Source organism: Cyprinodon variegatus, unplaced genomic scaffold (assembly GCF_000732505.1).
Source record: "Cyprinodon variegatus isolate N-32 unplaced genomic scaffold, C_variegatus-1.0 Scaffold146, whole genome shotgun sequence".
Classification (NCBI taxonomy): domain Eukaryota; kingdom Metazoa; phylum Chordata; class Actinopteri; order Cyprinodontiformes; family Cyprinodontidae; genus Cyprinodon; species Cyprinodon variegatus.
In genome coordinates, this window is record NW_015150599.1 from 1,070,285 (window position 1) to 1,086,400 (window position 16,116).

At 39.2% G+C, this 16,116-nt stretch overlaps 1 protein-coding gene across 1 annotated transcript in view; it reads left to right on the forward strand.

The window, feature by feature from the left end:
- Positions 1–16,116, forward strand: part of snx29 (sorting nexin 29) — a 190,369-nt gene that overhangs the window by 32,427 nt on the left and 141,826 nt on the right. The window contains exon 14 of the mRNA XM_015377096.1: positions 8,709–8,794. Coding sequence (XP_015232582.1) covers positions 8,709–8,794 — 86 coding nt within the window. The remainder of the gene's footprint in view (positions 1–8,708; positions 8,795–16,116) is intronic.

A 16,116-nucleotide genomic window follows, 5' to 3' on the forward strand; every position in this document is an offset into this window, starting at 1 on the left:
TATATATATATATATATATATATATATGGATATATATATATATATATATATATGGATAGATATATATATAGATAGATAGATATCCTGTCTGCCTTCTTTTTTTTTTTTAAAGAAGGCAGACAGGACATTGGATTAAGGGAAGAAATGCATCAAAGTTTCAACAGTCCAAGACTCGAACCTTTGACGACAGAATTGCAGACTAAAGCCTCTGTTCATGGGTTGCATCCTTAACCCTTGCACCACCATTGCACCTCGATGTTCGTGTTTTGGCTCATCAGACTGATTTCAGATATCAGTATGGCACTGGGATGTCCCTATTTATTAAACCTAAAAGCAGAAATAAAATATTGGTCTTTAAAAGTGGCAAAATAATCTTTATTAGCTTTACATAAAAAAAAAAAAAAACTAGAACTAATCTGTTTATAAAAGGTAAGGTCAGGTTTGGGACTCGAGAACATTTATACACTCACCGACCGCTTTATTGTTTACAACATGCTAGTACCGGGTTGGACCCCTTTTTGCCTTCAGAACTGCTGTAATCCTTTCTGCCATAGATTCAAGGAAGGGTAAATCCATGCTTTCATGTTGTGGACCAAAATTTCTGACCCTACCATCCAAATGTTGCAGCAGAAATAGAGACTCATCAGACCAGGCAACATTTTTCCACTCTTCTATTGTCCAATTTTGGTGGAGGCTGGGCAAATTGCAGCCCCATTTTACTGTTATTAACTGACAGTAGTGGCACTTGGTGTGGTCTGCTGCTGCTGTAGACCATCCGCCTCAAACTCAGATGTGTTGTGCGTTCAGAGATGCTCTTCTGCAGACCTCGGTTATTTGAGTTGCTGGTGCCTTTCTATCAACTCAAACCAGTCTGGTCTCATCTGACATAAACAAGGTATTTGAGCTAACAGAACTGCCGCTCACCGGATATTTTCTCTTTTTCTGACGGTTCTCTGTAAACCCCACAGATGGTTGAGAATCCCAATTCTAAAGTATTCAGACCAACCCATCAGGCACCTTTAACCATGCCCAATCAAAGTCACTTCAGTCACCTTTCTTCCCCATTCTGATGTTTGGTTTGAACTGCAGCAGGTCATCTAGACCAGGCTGAAGGCATAGAGTTGCTGCCATGTGATTGGATGTTTCCAAATCTGTGTTAACAAGCATTTGGACAGTTTACCTAATAAAGTAGCTGGTGAGCATTTTTAGCTTTACTGAATGATAAAATTGATTCTTTTTTTTTTTTAACTATAATATTTGGAGAACCCTAATCTAGAGTCCTGGGTTCTCCTTGATCAAATATCCTGGATTCCCGGGTCCTCATTGGTCATCCGGATAATCTAGAGTGGACAGACACATCCTCACGCTCCAATGAGAACCAGGAGGAGATCTTATTTTACTGTAGTTATCAGAGGTATAGTTTTTTAGTAAGACAGTAGTCATGTTTTGCATCCTGTGCAAGTTTTGGCCTCCATAACCGCATCCAGAAACTTTCTTTAAATTGTGTACAAGTTATTTATTTATTTGTTTTCCTGTGACGTTTGGCTGCAAATTGCACTCAGGGGCGTTATTCTGTCTCTACAGGCATCTCTGCTGCTCTCATTTACAGCCTCCAAACAAAGCCGACTTTACCTGAACATCCAGCCAATTCAGTTGAGTTTATTGCAAATTAAGACGACTACTGAGCACAGCACTAGTAAAGTGAAATAGTTCAGGGAATCCAACTGGGACGGAGGAAAATAGACACACACAGCGCTTATTTCAGCTTCAGTAATTACTGCAGGTACTTTAGCTTTCCTCTCTTTTTTTTTTCTCCTTTCTCTTCTTGATAATCATCTCTAATATTTACTTTGCTCTAAGCTTTTTTCTAAACTTTACATTCTTTGCTCTCTGTCTTTCAGACTAAGCGTTTACTGTTTGTTTATCCCTTAAACACACTCCGTTTCCCACTCTTTCACCATCCCCCCTTATTTGCTTCAGTTTCTTTATTTCTGCTTCCAAGGCAGCAGGGTTTTTCTTTCTCTCTGTTTTTCTTTTACACACTGGCAAAGTCACAAAGTCCTTCAACAATCTCCTGCACTACTATCATGCAGTCTTCTCTCATGGCTCCAGCAGTGGATGATATAATTGGACCCATCAGAGTTTTGTACATGATCAGATTCTGACCTTTTATGATAGCACTATGCATCCTGTGCCAGGCAGGATGAGACCGTAAAGGCTGCAGATGCAGAATAACTTTGGGAGATGGAGACTTATATAGTTAAAGTCTATTGGAAATAGGACTGCATGATAAATTATGAGTATATCATCATTGCAGTATCAATGCTAATGTTAGCCAGTCAGAAACAAAGAGGCCAGAGACGAAGGAAATAAATAGGCAGATCATTTATATTATAGAATGACAGAATTAGCTAAGATTGCTCAGCCTTAATGGGAACCATAAAGTCACTTCCCAGACTTTAACTCTGAAAGCCTGTGGAAGTTATATCTGTTCATCTTTCTGACCTAAAGAAGTTTCGGTCACATTTATCAAAGATTGCATTGGATCTATGCTAGAAATGTATGCAAAGCCCAAAAGATGACAAAACATATGCAAAAGATAGTTTAGATTTTTCAAACCATGCGGACTCATAAAAACAAGCAAAACGATTAATATGTCAATATTTTTATGAAATTAAATCAGGTGAAAATAACACTTTTCGACTTGAGGAGTTCTGGATAGACCATATTGTCAAATGATGTTTTAATAAATAAAAAGCAAAATATTTCCAGATTTCAGTTATGGGCACTGCGCTTAATTTATTCAAATATGGTCCAGTGGGTCGACTCTCCAATATTAAACCCCATTCGATATGTAAAGTCAAGAGCAATGCTCTCATTATCATGGATCAGGAAATTTTAGTGATCCATAAAAATGTGTTGCCTCCTTATTCTCCCGTTTTTATGAAATCCTCCAACAGACCATTGTGCACCAATACACACGTCTATGACGTAATAAAATATATAAAGAAATCGAATTGAGAGGCTTCACAGCTTAATAAAACTATTGGTTGAAGTATTGCATGTTTTTAATTCATTACAGTTGTCCTCATGTTTATTTATGGTTCAAAAGTACGAGTTTGAATTTGATATTGGACGCTTGTGATGAGGTGAATGTATGATTATTTTATACAAAGGGTAACTGAACAATCAAAAATAGTTAATCTGGCTTCAATTTTCTTTTTTTTTTTTGGGAGGAAACCACACATTTTCGACACAAGATTTTTTTTTTTGATAGGTGTCAGTCTTTATGTGGAAGGTGCTCTACCCAAGGGCCCCATTCTGTCTATGTGCATCTTGATATGTCAGTTCCCTGGAGGGCTTTTATCCACATTCCCATGGAAGTACTGTACTTGTATTCCTGGCTCGGAGACATCCAAGGCCCAATCGTTTTGGCTGGTGTGTTCTAAGTAGGAAATGTTTGCACCATGTTTCATTCGATCAAACAGTCGTTTGAGACGTTCTTGACATGCGCTTAATAACCTCTGCACAGATACTAGATTACACCGAACCCCAGACATCAGTCTGATTTAGATTTTAGGCTGCAAGAGCTTCTAGTCCAGGATCTGCATGAAGAATCAGCCCATAATTTAGGGTTTAAATATATGTATTTAGCAGTTTTTGCATTGAACTTTCTCAACAGAATTGCACTAAGAGGACCTGTAATGTCCAACTTCTATTTTAGGTTTTCTATGTTGGTTTTTAATTAGACGGCAAGAAAATCTTTAACTCACACAAATGTCAGCTGTCCAGCAGACACCAGAAGACTTTTCCTGTTGGAACGTAAATAAAGTCATACCTCAGGAAATTTCTGTATTTTCTTCAAATCCCAGAAATACAATATTGTCTTAATTTATTGATATTATTTTTAACATAACAGCTGCTTCATGTAGTTATCGTTTTGACTGCAGGGACTGGATGGATAAATTGCCAACAAACTGTAAAATACAATCTGAATTAAGATCAGCCCAGAGCGCTTATGCTGTTATCTCCCAGATGTTGATTGAATTCAGAGAAGATGGCTGAAGGTAAGACAGTTTACCTACCAGGAGTCCCCCCCACCCCATATTTGGCTTGTTCCATCTGGCAAAGGCTGTTTTTCTGTACTAACTAATGGAAACGGCAAGCACATTACATTAGCTGAAAGCCTTTTAGTTGTATCAGAGTGATCAATAATTCAACAGAATGTGTTAATTTCCAGAGCGTTGTAACCTAAAAAAAGAATTTGTACTTGAAGCACATCTTATATTGTTTGGTTTAGACTCGTTCAGCCTATCTTCTCTGCTCTAAATAAATGATTCACAGCAGAACAAACGGAGGAGTTCCTCGCTAAATTAACTTTGCACTGGTAGCATGTGTCAAAATTGGAAGCATGTTCTGGATTGAGAGCATTTTATGATACCAGGGAAGACGGAGCAGCTTGGAACGTTGCTGAATGCAGGCCTTCGGCTATTTTTAAACGCCTGGTTTTTGAAGACTTGAGAAGAGAGGTTTCATCTCATTGTATGGCTGCAGACTGGATAATGGAAGCTTGATTTTATTCATATAAGTTTGGCTAAACATGTTTAAGTTCTGCATGAAAATAAATAAATTCTTCCAATTGTGGCTTAGAAGTACACAGATCTTAATGCATGACCCAATGAGCGATTAGTTAGGTCAGGTTATGACTTTAACCAGAAGCAGATTCATTTCTGTCATTTTTCAAACACTCGTTAATGTTGCTGTTTTTTCAGTTTTTTTCATTTTTATCTCCCATTTCATTCCACAAACATTACACTGCTGATCAATTATCCAAGCATTGAAATTCTGTATTCCAAAAAAAAAAAAAAAGTTTTCAAATATACACTGCTTTTAAAATTGATCTAAACTGACTCATTTACATTTGCTCAAACAGTTACTCTCCTGTTGCTTCATGATAGCTGTGTTTATTTTATGTCTGTTATGCTCTGATGCTCTATAATACTAGCTGCACTAACTATGCTAATTGCTAATGTAAGGTGCCTAATCCATTTTGTGATGTTTTTCAGAGATCAAATATTATTTAACCCTTTATAGGGCAATGAAATACTTTTAAAATTAACATTTCAAGCCAATAGTGTTATTGGAATCCAGGAAAATACTGTACCTTATTACCTTTCTAAAAAAAAAAAAATGGATATTTTGATGGAAAAAATTAATGTCAATGTAATAACAAGAAACGCCAACTTGCCTGAATATATTAAGAAAAAAATAACAAAAGTGCTTCTATAAGAAATGCATGAAAAACACTCGGAGTGAAAGAAACTTTTTTTTTGGTACAACATAACCTTGGGGGCATTAAAGCTGATACTGGCACTTACATGTTTTTTGTTTATAAACCTAAATATAATTTTTAACTTGGCTTATTAACTTTTTAGCTTTACTTTTTAACTTTTTAATAAGCTTACCTTTTTTTTCTTGACTAAACTTTTTTTTTTCCAACTTAACTTACAGAAGCTAATTTAAGGACTCATCTAATCAGTCAACTGCCAAAATAAGACGTACAGCCGTGTAGCAGTATGTTTGCTGAATGGCTGGATATAGATCTTGTGCTTCTAGACCTTCTAGGGACGGGGGCTCCATTTGTAAGCGGTATGCAAGTGATGAAAAACCGTAATTTGCCCTATAAAGGGTTAAATGACATTCAGAGAAAATGGGCAGAAGTTGAAAGAAAACATGAGATTCTAGTGATTTCAGCCTTAGGTCTGGTTAAATTCCCTTCAAAAGGTTAGCTATAACAGCAGTTAAAGTAGCTGGAACAACACATAACAGAGTGAGTAGAATCAGAATGTGTGAGAAGCTTTGTATTCCTCCAAAGTCTGAGCCAAACACGCTTGCGTGCCTTAGCCATAATTTAATCAAGCCGAGAAAGCGTCTGGACTGCGGGCGGTTCCGATAACGGTGTGGATGGTTCCACTGAGAGCTTGTCATGTGGATGGAGGAGGTCTCCTGCCAGGCGCCGCTTTTGTTGGTCGTGAAAGAAGTTTGATAAGCAGGGCAGCAGATTTCAACCACAGAGAATGAGGCGTTCTGGTGGGGGTTAGAGGCGGCAGCAGAAAAGACAAAGGCGGTTAAATTTAACCACCGAGGACACAAAACTGCTCTGCTGCTGTGATTGATTCCCTTACGAAAGTGAGTCGTGTTCAACCGGTTGTGTTTGTAAGGAGACGACCGCCGTCTCCTGCTCTGTCCCCTTATCTACAGCCCTGTGTCTGACTTCACACCCACTGTCCTGCACACACACTTACATTTCAGTGCAATTAAAGAGGATTTATGAGCTATCAACAACTGAGTTTAGCTTTCGGGCAGGCTTGCAGCAGACCTTCAAAAGCACCTGCTGCTCCTTTGAATTCATGAGAGAGACTTTAAAAAAAGATTTTTACCACATTCTACTTTATGTATTCTTGGCACACTGAAAGCTGCTTTTCTGCCTGTGGATTGTTTTCCAAATGTGTTTTTGATTTCTTTCTTTTTATTCAACAAAGAAGAAATGGAAATTAAAAAAAGGACAATTCATCATTCAAAAACCTAATACCTAAAACCCATACTTATCTCTGCAAAAGCACAGCATCTCTCTGGGCACATTGAACAAAGATGGATGCATGCATAAATGGTGCAGATGGTGGTAAATAAAAAAGGCTTTGCACAGATGGTTCTGCTCAACAGATCAACTAGTAGTCACGGTGTTAACATCCACTGCTGGAGATGGGATTTCATGTCACGAGCTGGACTGAACAGTTGCAGCAAATCTAACAAAATGCTTTTAAATCTTTGTCAAAACATTTACTTGGTTCCTCCTTTTTTCACATTAAAACCCTTTTAAAATTTTCACAGATGCTACCAAATGAAAGGGTTTGTAGAAAGGCATGAGCAAGGAGAAGGTTACAAGAAGCTATATGGCATTATTTACTTAATGATAAAGACTGGGACCTTATACAGACTGTAGGGTTTATCAAAAACATAGAACAAAGCAAAGTAAATTTGATTCCTAATTGTTAAATTCTATGGCATTAATTCATTTGCACACTTTCTTGATACATTGGTTATTTGGCCTATTGGCTACGCTGTGATGTATGGTCTCCTCTATCCTGTCACTCTAGGTGAACGTCCTTGTCCTGGTAGGTCTGCTGTTGATCCATCCTCTTAATGTTCGGGTGATTGATTGAACAGAGCAATGGGAGACGGTTCTAGAATACAACCCTGCTTTAAATAAAACCAGAACCAGAAGGGCAGGGGAAAAACAAAAGAAAAAAAGAACACATAAAGCATGCTCATCGCTGTAGAGGGCATTTTGGCTCCAAAGTGGGTCCTTTGGCACGCATTGGGCCACTTTATCATGCACTTTTCTTCCCAAGGAGGCCCTTTAGCACACACTTCGTAGCCCGAGAGGGCAGTTTGGCACACATTTGGATCCCAAAAAGGCACCTGAGTGCAGTTTGGAATGTCTTTTGGCTTCCAAGCGGGCACTTTAGCCTGCGCTTTGGCTCCCAAGGAGGGACCTTAGCAAGCAGTTTGGCTCCCAAGAGGGCACTTGAGGGCCATTAGCATTTTGGCTCCCAAGGGGGCACTTTAACACACACTCCATATCCCAACAGGGCAGTTTGGCACAAGTTTGGATCCCGAAAAGGCACTTGAATCCAGTTTGGAATGTATTTTGGCTTCAAAGGGGGCCCTTTAGTGCGCGCTTTGGCTCCCAAGGAGGGACTTTAGCTATCAGTTTGGCTCCCAAGAGGGAAATTGAGGGCTGTTTGGAATGAATTTTGTCTCCCAAGGAGGCAGTTTAACATGCATGTTTTAACAATTTGGCCACGTTGTGCACCTTACTGACCAGAACTACCTACATGATCTGTCTGCTGGGTTCCTGGTGCAGTTAGACTCGGATTAAATATCTCGTTGCTCGGCTCGGTTTTCTGACTTTTGAAGGTTATTGGTTGGATAGGGTGCTGTTCAGGGGTATCAGAATAAAGCTGTCTCAGTTCTTGCATACATCACTCCAGATTCTTATATTGAGAAAAAAAAAAGTGGCAAGAAAAGAACATCTACAAGTTGGTTCATTATAAACTATCGCAGGGAAATACACTAATATTTGTGGTCGGTATGAAACAAACAGTCAAATCTACATCACTGTATGTACGTTTTTCATCAGGATGCCAGCTGTTTACTTCCTGCACGAATTCACAAGCAGAAGTTAATTATGAGCTCTTAGATTATTTTCAAGAGCCATGGCTTTCTGTCCATCCGAACAGATGTCCATGATGATCTAAATCTGAGCGTCTGATTCCTACGCGGCCATCTTTGTAAATATGTCTCAGCCTGACCATCTGGATTAGGTTCAGAGTGCTGTTATTTTCAGCACTCCTCAGGTGGCAGGATGTCACAAGAAGATTCACACCATCTCCCTACACCGCATGCTGTCATAAACCAGAGTAAACAACCTGCTGTCAACGGCACGCGCTTTGCACTTATAAATGGACCCTTCGAAACCTTGTTTCTGTTGGACAAAAAAAAAAAACACTCTTAACTTATCAACAGTGGATTTCTTTAAAGTCGTAAATTCAATTCAGTTTGTTAGAGGAGAAAAATTACGGAGTTTAAACCATGCACGGCTTTTAGAGCCTTCTAAGATTTCTCTCTTGTCTCTGTTCATGCAGGGAGAACGAAGTCCTGAAGGTCCAGCTGAAGAAGTACGTCGGCGCCGTACAGATGCTGAAGAGAGAAGGCAGCCAGGGCGGCGACGGTATGACACGCCCTCTCATTCCCTGCATCTTTCTGATTGAAATCAGATTACATTTCAGTTTCTTTTGTATAGCTTCCACTGTTTGGACACAAACATAGAGGAAATCTCTCTGTAATCTTGCAACATATCATTTCACTTACTTTCTTAGGGGCTCCAGTAATTAACCCCAGCTCTGACAGATTGAAGTCCCGTTGGCTCATCTTTCTGCCTCTCTATTCCTTTACTGCAGTTTTTGAGAAACTTTAAGTTTGACTTTGTTTTTCCTGTTGCCAGGGGACAGTAGCGCTTCTCTGTATGAAGAAGAGCAAGATAAGCCCCTGCTTTTAAAAGGGGAAAATAAAAACGAACAAGGCAGATTATAACGGGCCACATAATAGTTAATTGCATTTTGGGGGATTGAGAGGAGAGCGGTTATCTCTGCTGCTTGAGGGGTTTATGTGTTTGTGAGCTTTTTTATTTTTTTGTCTGTTTTTGTGAGACGGAGGTAATGAGCTCTGTAGACCTTTGTCATGTTAATGTGTTTTTTATGTCTATAAATCCTTTTGATGTTCCACTGGCAATATCAGTTGTGAGCAAATTTTCAAAGCGAAATATTGGCCTTGGTCATTGTGTTCTTTATTTTTCTGTGGGTTATGGAGTTTCTGTCTGAGGGGAAACTACAGCATGGCGGCTGCTACAAAGCAAAGCAAGGCATATTTATTCATGTAGAACATTTCAGTCGCAAGACAGTTGAAAGTGCTCCACATGAGGAAAAAATAAACTTTTTTTTAGTCTTATAAAGGAAACGCAAAAAGTGATCATTATTGATTTAATAATTATAAAATGCTGGATTAGAAGTTGGTGGGGAGTCACATTATCAATTAATGAATTAATGTAAAGTTGGCAGATCTTATCGATTGAAGAACATTTAATTAATAAGCTCTCATTGTCTTCTCTTTCTCATTAAAGAAGAAAATGTCTCCATAACATGAAGAGCTACATATATATCTAAATAAATAAATACATATCTAACATATGTGACCCCGGCAGCTCAAGGATGAGGCTCGGTGGGTTCAGGTAGGACTGTTCACAATAGTGGGGATTCCCACTAGTGAAAAGCTGTAGCCTACATATGATCAGGGATGATGTCTTTCTGGTCACTAGATGGTCTTTTGTCAGATCTGGTTCTGGTTTTATCTCCTGATTTTCTTTATAACTGCTGTATGTTTTCCTTGCTGTCGTGTTTTGCTGCAATAATTATCCTTCATGCACTTGTTAACCTTTCATTCTTCCAGCTTTCTACCTTTTCTGTAATTTTTCACCCGTCTCTCTGCTTTCTTTCTGTCTGCATCCTCCTGTGTTTCCTTCGGAACAGGAATAGTAATTCCCTCCACTCAGCGGCGTCTAAATGATCCCCCCCCTCCCTTGCTTCTGTCTTGTCTTGCTAATAATGTGCCTCTTTCCATCATACTTTGATGTTGACTACCACACCCAGTCTCCTAAGCTGTGGGTGTGTGTGGAAAGGGAGAGTTTTGGGTGAGCAGAAATCCTGCAGAGAGGGGATGAACTGATGCTCTTTTTCATGTGCCGTCAGCATGCTTCCCTGCCATCGGTGCGCAGCCTTTTTGAAACCCCTCCTGTTTATGACAGCGCGGCAGATGTGATCTCTCCAGCGCTCCTCAGGCGCTGTCAGAACCACTGACATCCCACAAAAGAACGAGTTTCTCTTCCCTCTGTTTCGAGAGCAGTGATAATTATTGTTTCCATGTAAGATAGCGTTGATTCATGTTTGTTTGGGGGGGGGGATCTCGTCTTTGCTTATACTTGCTTATATGGCATCGTGTTTGTTCTGATAATGAGGGTTGATTGCAATTCATATTACATGCCTGAGTCCCGGTGGAACATCTGCATGTGTTACTGGAGCCGAACCCAGGGTGCTCATGTACTCCATGTGTTATATCATTGTTGCTCTGTTTTTGCTGCCTTAGAGTCTCACTTGTGCAAAAGTGGTTTAATAAAATCTTCATTAGCTTGACAGCAACTTTGTGCATTTGTATGTATGGACCTTGCTAAGAAAAAGCTGCTACCTGAAGCCTAGAAGACCTTTAGAATAACAGTAAGGATCACGTTCACAGCAAAGGGAGGTAAAGACAAACCTCATGGGAGAGATGCTGAGCTGCACCCTCTTTATGCTCAACAGCAATACCTCCATAGGTTATGGGGTTGAAACAATGTTTATTTTGTACCTACAGAATGAAATGTTTGTACAAGGCAGGAGGGATTGATGTTTTTATGGACCTTTTTGAATAATGATGTCCATGGGACCTCAACCTGTTCTAATCCATTCTTGGTGAGTCTTTGCAAAGGCTGCAGGACAGTGTCACGAGAGGACCGATTCTGCCTGCTGTAGGCTTTAATGCTCAATTTATTACTGCTCAATTAATTATTTTTGCTTAGTTGTTGAAATATTTCCAAGAAGATCGAAAAGAAAGAAGTCCTCCATATTGTTGCCCACCATGGTTTCTTCCATACCGAGACAAAGAATAGAGACCTTTGTCGAGTATTAATGACGTTCTGGTCGGATGAATGAGACCTGGCCGTACAAACACAGGTCGCATTTGAAAAAAATCCATCTGTGTTGTTCATACGGTCATGAAAATATCAGATACAGGTCAGAGCCAAATTGAAATTTGGATTATTTCAGGCTGCAGTGTGAACATAGCTCTAGTTTCCTGTTCTTTACTCACCTGTCGCCATATTCCATCTGCTTCACATGTCAACATATCTGCTTAGAGAAGGTCTTCTGTATTCCTTAGTTGTAAGCAGTGTTTATTTCAGTTCTTATTGTCTTTCTCTCATTTCTACTCAACCTGTAGATTTTCCTCTGACCTCTGACGGTACTTTCAGCTGCTCAGTTTCATCCTTTGGATATTTTCTATTTTTTGGATCTTTCCCTGAACCATCTGAGTTTTGCTTTGGCAGTATTGTTTTTCTAGGAGGACTGAAAGGAGAAATTCCTTTCTGGTCTTAGTTCTCAGGAAAACTTAAACGGCTCCTGAGTTGTTTCAGGCCTCATGCTGACTACATGCCCTCTTCTTATATGGGAACATATGGGAAGGTTGTATATTTGGGAGGGGGGTGTAATTTTACTATTTGCAGTTGGAATTTTACTTATTTTATTCTGTCTTATTATATTTTATTCTGCTCTATTGTACTTTACAATCTTATTTTTCTCTCTTGTGTAAACGGTTGCGCTGCAAGACATGAATTTCCCGCAAGGTATTAATAAAGTAATTCAGATTCTCCATCACTGTGTGTGATGTGAAGTCAATTAAGTTTGAAACCTTTCTTCCATCTTATGTGGAACGTACACAAATAATTTATCTGATTCTTATTTAATTAGCAGTTTTAAAAACCAAAGACTGTCTGTGAATGTCGAGCTGAACATAAAATAAAAGGGGTTCCTACTTGTGGCAGTTGTATGAAGTCTGATTGAAGGTGCGCTTTAGAAATAACAGCTTTGACTGCAAGAATAGATTGTTTCCCCTGAGCTTTTCCACTGCTTCCACCCCTTGTCTTCAGGGTGATAATGTTTCAAAGCCTTTCATTCTCTCAGGTGGACGCCTAATGGCTGGCGGACTGACCAACTGGGGTTTGAGTGATGGCTCTTCCTTGGGGAATTGCTCCCTAATGGGGATGGTTGCTAGATCTCAGCTTCTTTCACAAGGATGGCAGATTGCTCCACTCAGTGGACTGAGACATCAGTTATTAACCTCTTAGGTTCTGGTTGAGCACGCTAAAGATACCTGAGGAAATAAGTGAAGGCTGTTGGTCTTTTATTGATGACACTACAGCTGCCTCTTTTGTTGCTCTATGGGCCTTTTATATAGTTTTTATATAGTGAAATTGCTGTTTGTGTCGTCATGCTTGTAGAAGTTTCACCCCAGGTTTTCATTTTTTTTTTAATCTTGCTGTCCCAGAGTCCATTGTTGCAGGATTTTCCTTTATCGTTGTGTAAAAAAATACCAACTTCTGGACTCATGCATGAAGCTGTGTGCTGGATGCAACTCTCTTAACCTTTCTGTATGGCGACAAACCCACTTCAAGCATTTTACTCTTGTTAGATACAGTGTGATTAAAATTGAGTGCCTCTGTGATTCGAAAATTACGTTTTGATAAATTGGAAATCCAAAGAATTGCCAAGCCCTATTTCAATTAAATGTAAATTTATTATTCATTTAGTTAATTTATTAAGAACTTTATTTAAGTTAACTCTTTATTTGATGTGAAACAACACTTTGTATTTTTGTGTCAGAATATTTTCTGGAGTAAATAAATGTACCATGAAATCTATCTATCTATCTATCTATCTATCTATCTATCTATCTATCTATCTATCTATCTATCTATCTATCTATCTATCTATCTATCTGTCTATCTGTCTATCTGTCTATCTATCTGTCTGTCTGTCTGTCTGTCTGTCTGTCTGTCTGAAACATCATCATCTATATATCAGAACATATAAAAATGTCATTTATTCAACACTGAATTTATTTGCTTTACTCTTTATTTAAAAATAACTATGGAATGAAATAACAATATGAATTTTTATGGATCTTACTGTATTACATGATTCATTACAGGCTGTATTGTTGTTACCTGTGGGGTCACAGGCTAAAATGTTTGGGACCCCTGCTATAGAGGACTTAAGGTAGTATAAACCCAAGGATTACCACTAGACATTGGTGCAAACTTTAAAACTGCTATAAATATTAACTGAAGAGTATTTGTTTTATAATAAAATCCCAATAATGTAAACAATACTCAGAATGATGTCCTTCTCTTTAAGGCTTTATGTTCACTGGGACTACTTCTTCTTTTTGAAGAGTCTGGTCTCTGTTGCTATGTTCTGGTGCCAAACCAAGGATTTAGTCCAGTTTGATAATATTGCATTTTATAAAAGAAAGAAAACCAAATGCAGGCCACACTTTTAAGATTCTGTTTGTCAGGAAGGCTCTATGGCACAGTCCTTGGTTAGTCTTGTGTTTTGTGGTGTTAAATTCCAATAAATGCATTCAGGTTTGTCTTTGTAATATGTTAAAACTTAGAGACAAAGGTTTGTGAATGCCCTAAACTTGTTTTGTGCATGACCGCCACCCCCCTTCCCCCCCGCCCTCTGGACAGAGTCTTATTCATCAGCAATAAGGAGATGGATTACATGGCCATTTAAAACGCAATAATCTTCCCTCACCGGGCCTTGGTCTCTGCTGCCTCGTCTGACAGCCAGTGGCCTAATGAGTGAATGAGAGGCATTTGTCACCGCCGCCCGCTTTAACAGGACTGTGTAACTTATTCATTACACTCATGGATGTGCAGTTATTGCCGCCCTGCGTGCTCCACTTTGCCCTCGGCCCCTATGGGCTGCTGCGGCTCTGAGCTGTCAGCTGTTTCGGTGCACCAGCCTGTTTGGACGCGCCAGGCTGAGTTGGTGAAATCTGTTTTAATAGGTCAACATGGAGGAGGAATTTAAACAAGTTTTACACATAAGTGGCTGAGATTGTTTCGGGTAAATATGAGCGTATGAACCAATCTGTGTAGGCATGGATTGTTTTTTTTTTTTCCTTCTGAATAAACACAACATATTGCTTTCGTGTTGAAGATCTTTTCACATACGTCCCTTGGAGCGAGTGTAGGTGAGTTGTAGCCTGCGGGGCCGGGCGATAGGGACCTAAATTAAAAAGCGCATCAGCGGCTGTGGGTGGGAATGAAGCGGGTGTGACTCGTGTGCTCGGATGCTTCATGGTATGAAGTTACTTGCGTCCCCAGGAGGCCAACTGTAAAAGAGCAAATAATGAGTCATTGTCTATGTGAATTGAGCTTAATGGAGCCCACACGTTCAGCTGGGGATCACATTGTTTGGCCTTCAGATCCGACTCCAACAGATCAGGAATGATTACCGGCTCAAAGGTGGGAGGGGCTTTTATTTCTGAGGGGGGGCATACGGTAATTACTTCAGCAGACGCTATTTATTTACCTGGCAGGAGAGAGGTGACATGGCCTACCGTTTGATACAGGTGGGGCCAGGTGGTTGATGTGTTTGTGTGTGTTTGAGAGTGGGGGGGGACCATGTGGGCGCCGTGGGGGTCTGTGACAGATTCTCATCACCTGGATGGATCAGTGTTAATGAACATTTTAATCACCCCATTCAGTGCCAGAACCTGCTGGGTGTCGTCGCACGCCTTTCTAACAGATAAATATGGAAAAGCGGCGCCGAGAGAACGGCAGTGCAGAAAATGTCTTTCCTCTACAGTCTTTAGGATCCCAGCTCAACTATTAACTGTGTTGGAGAAAAGGCAAAAGCAAACATTTTTCTAGAAAATATGTGCTTCTGAACATAATTGTTAATCCCACAAAGAAGAGTTTCTCTCAGATTAAAAGCAATTTTCATTTCCACATTTTCTGACTCTGGTACTTATGAAAAAGAGGACTTTTTCTATTGGAACCATTTGGTTATAGAAAGGTTTTAAATTACTGTTATTTTGCTCAATTTTCAGATTATAGTTATTTAAAAGAAACACTGCCTGAATTTGGTCAAACTATGAATATATTGTGTTTAAGAGGAAAATGAATCCAGGATACAAGGAACTAAATAGAAAACAACTTTAAAAAATGTTGAATTTAATCAATGATATGTACTTTAATCTCCTGAAAACAGTGTGCTAAATTGAAATACTTTGTAGTAAATTGCAAAGTAGAATATGCTAACAGTTATGGGAATTAAAAAATATATATAGCTGCAATGTTTTTGTGTTTTCAGCCAAAATTCGAACTAAACCCTTGTTTTTAATTATTCGTAGGCATATTTTACAATGTTTAACCTGTAATAATGTGTCATTTTGCTTTGACTCTTGAAATATGTGCAGCATTTGGAAGTAGCTTTTAGTTCTCTGGTGTGTTTTTTAGTTTTTTGTCAACTTGAACTTTTCCGGTCCTTATTCTAGAATTGATGGCTGCAAAGTTTGAACAAAGCAGGACAGAAAGAAGAGGAAAAATAAGTCTCTGGTCTCCCTGTGGGGTCTAGCTCAGAATTATCACCTCATTAAGTCTTAAATAAAATGCTTTACCTGCATATGATGAGATTTTGATCTGTTGTAAACTTATGAATGTTGTCACTATAATACTCACTTTTTACATTTTAGTTTCAGTTGAAATCTTTGTACACTGCAGAGTTTCTGTTCTCTAGATGATCCAGAGGTTTCTAGTCCTTTCTGTCTACTGTAGGGTTGTCACGATACTAAACTTTTCAACTCGATACCGATACTAAGGAAAATATTCGATACTCG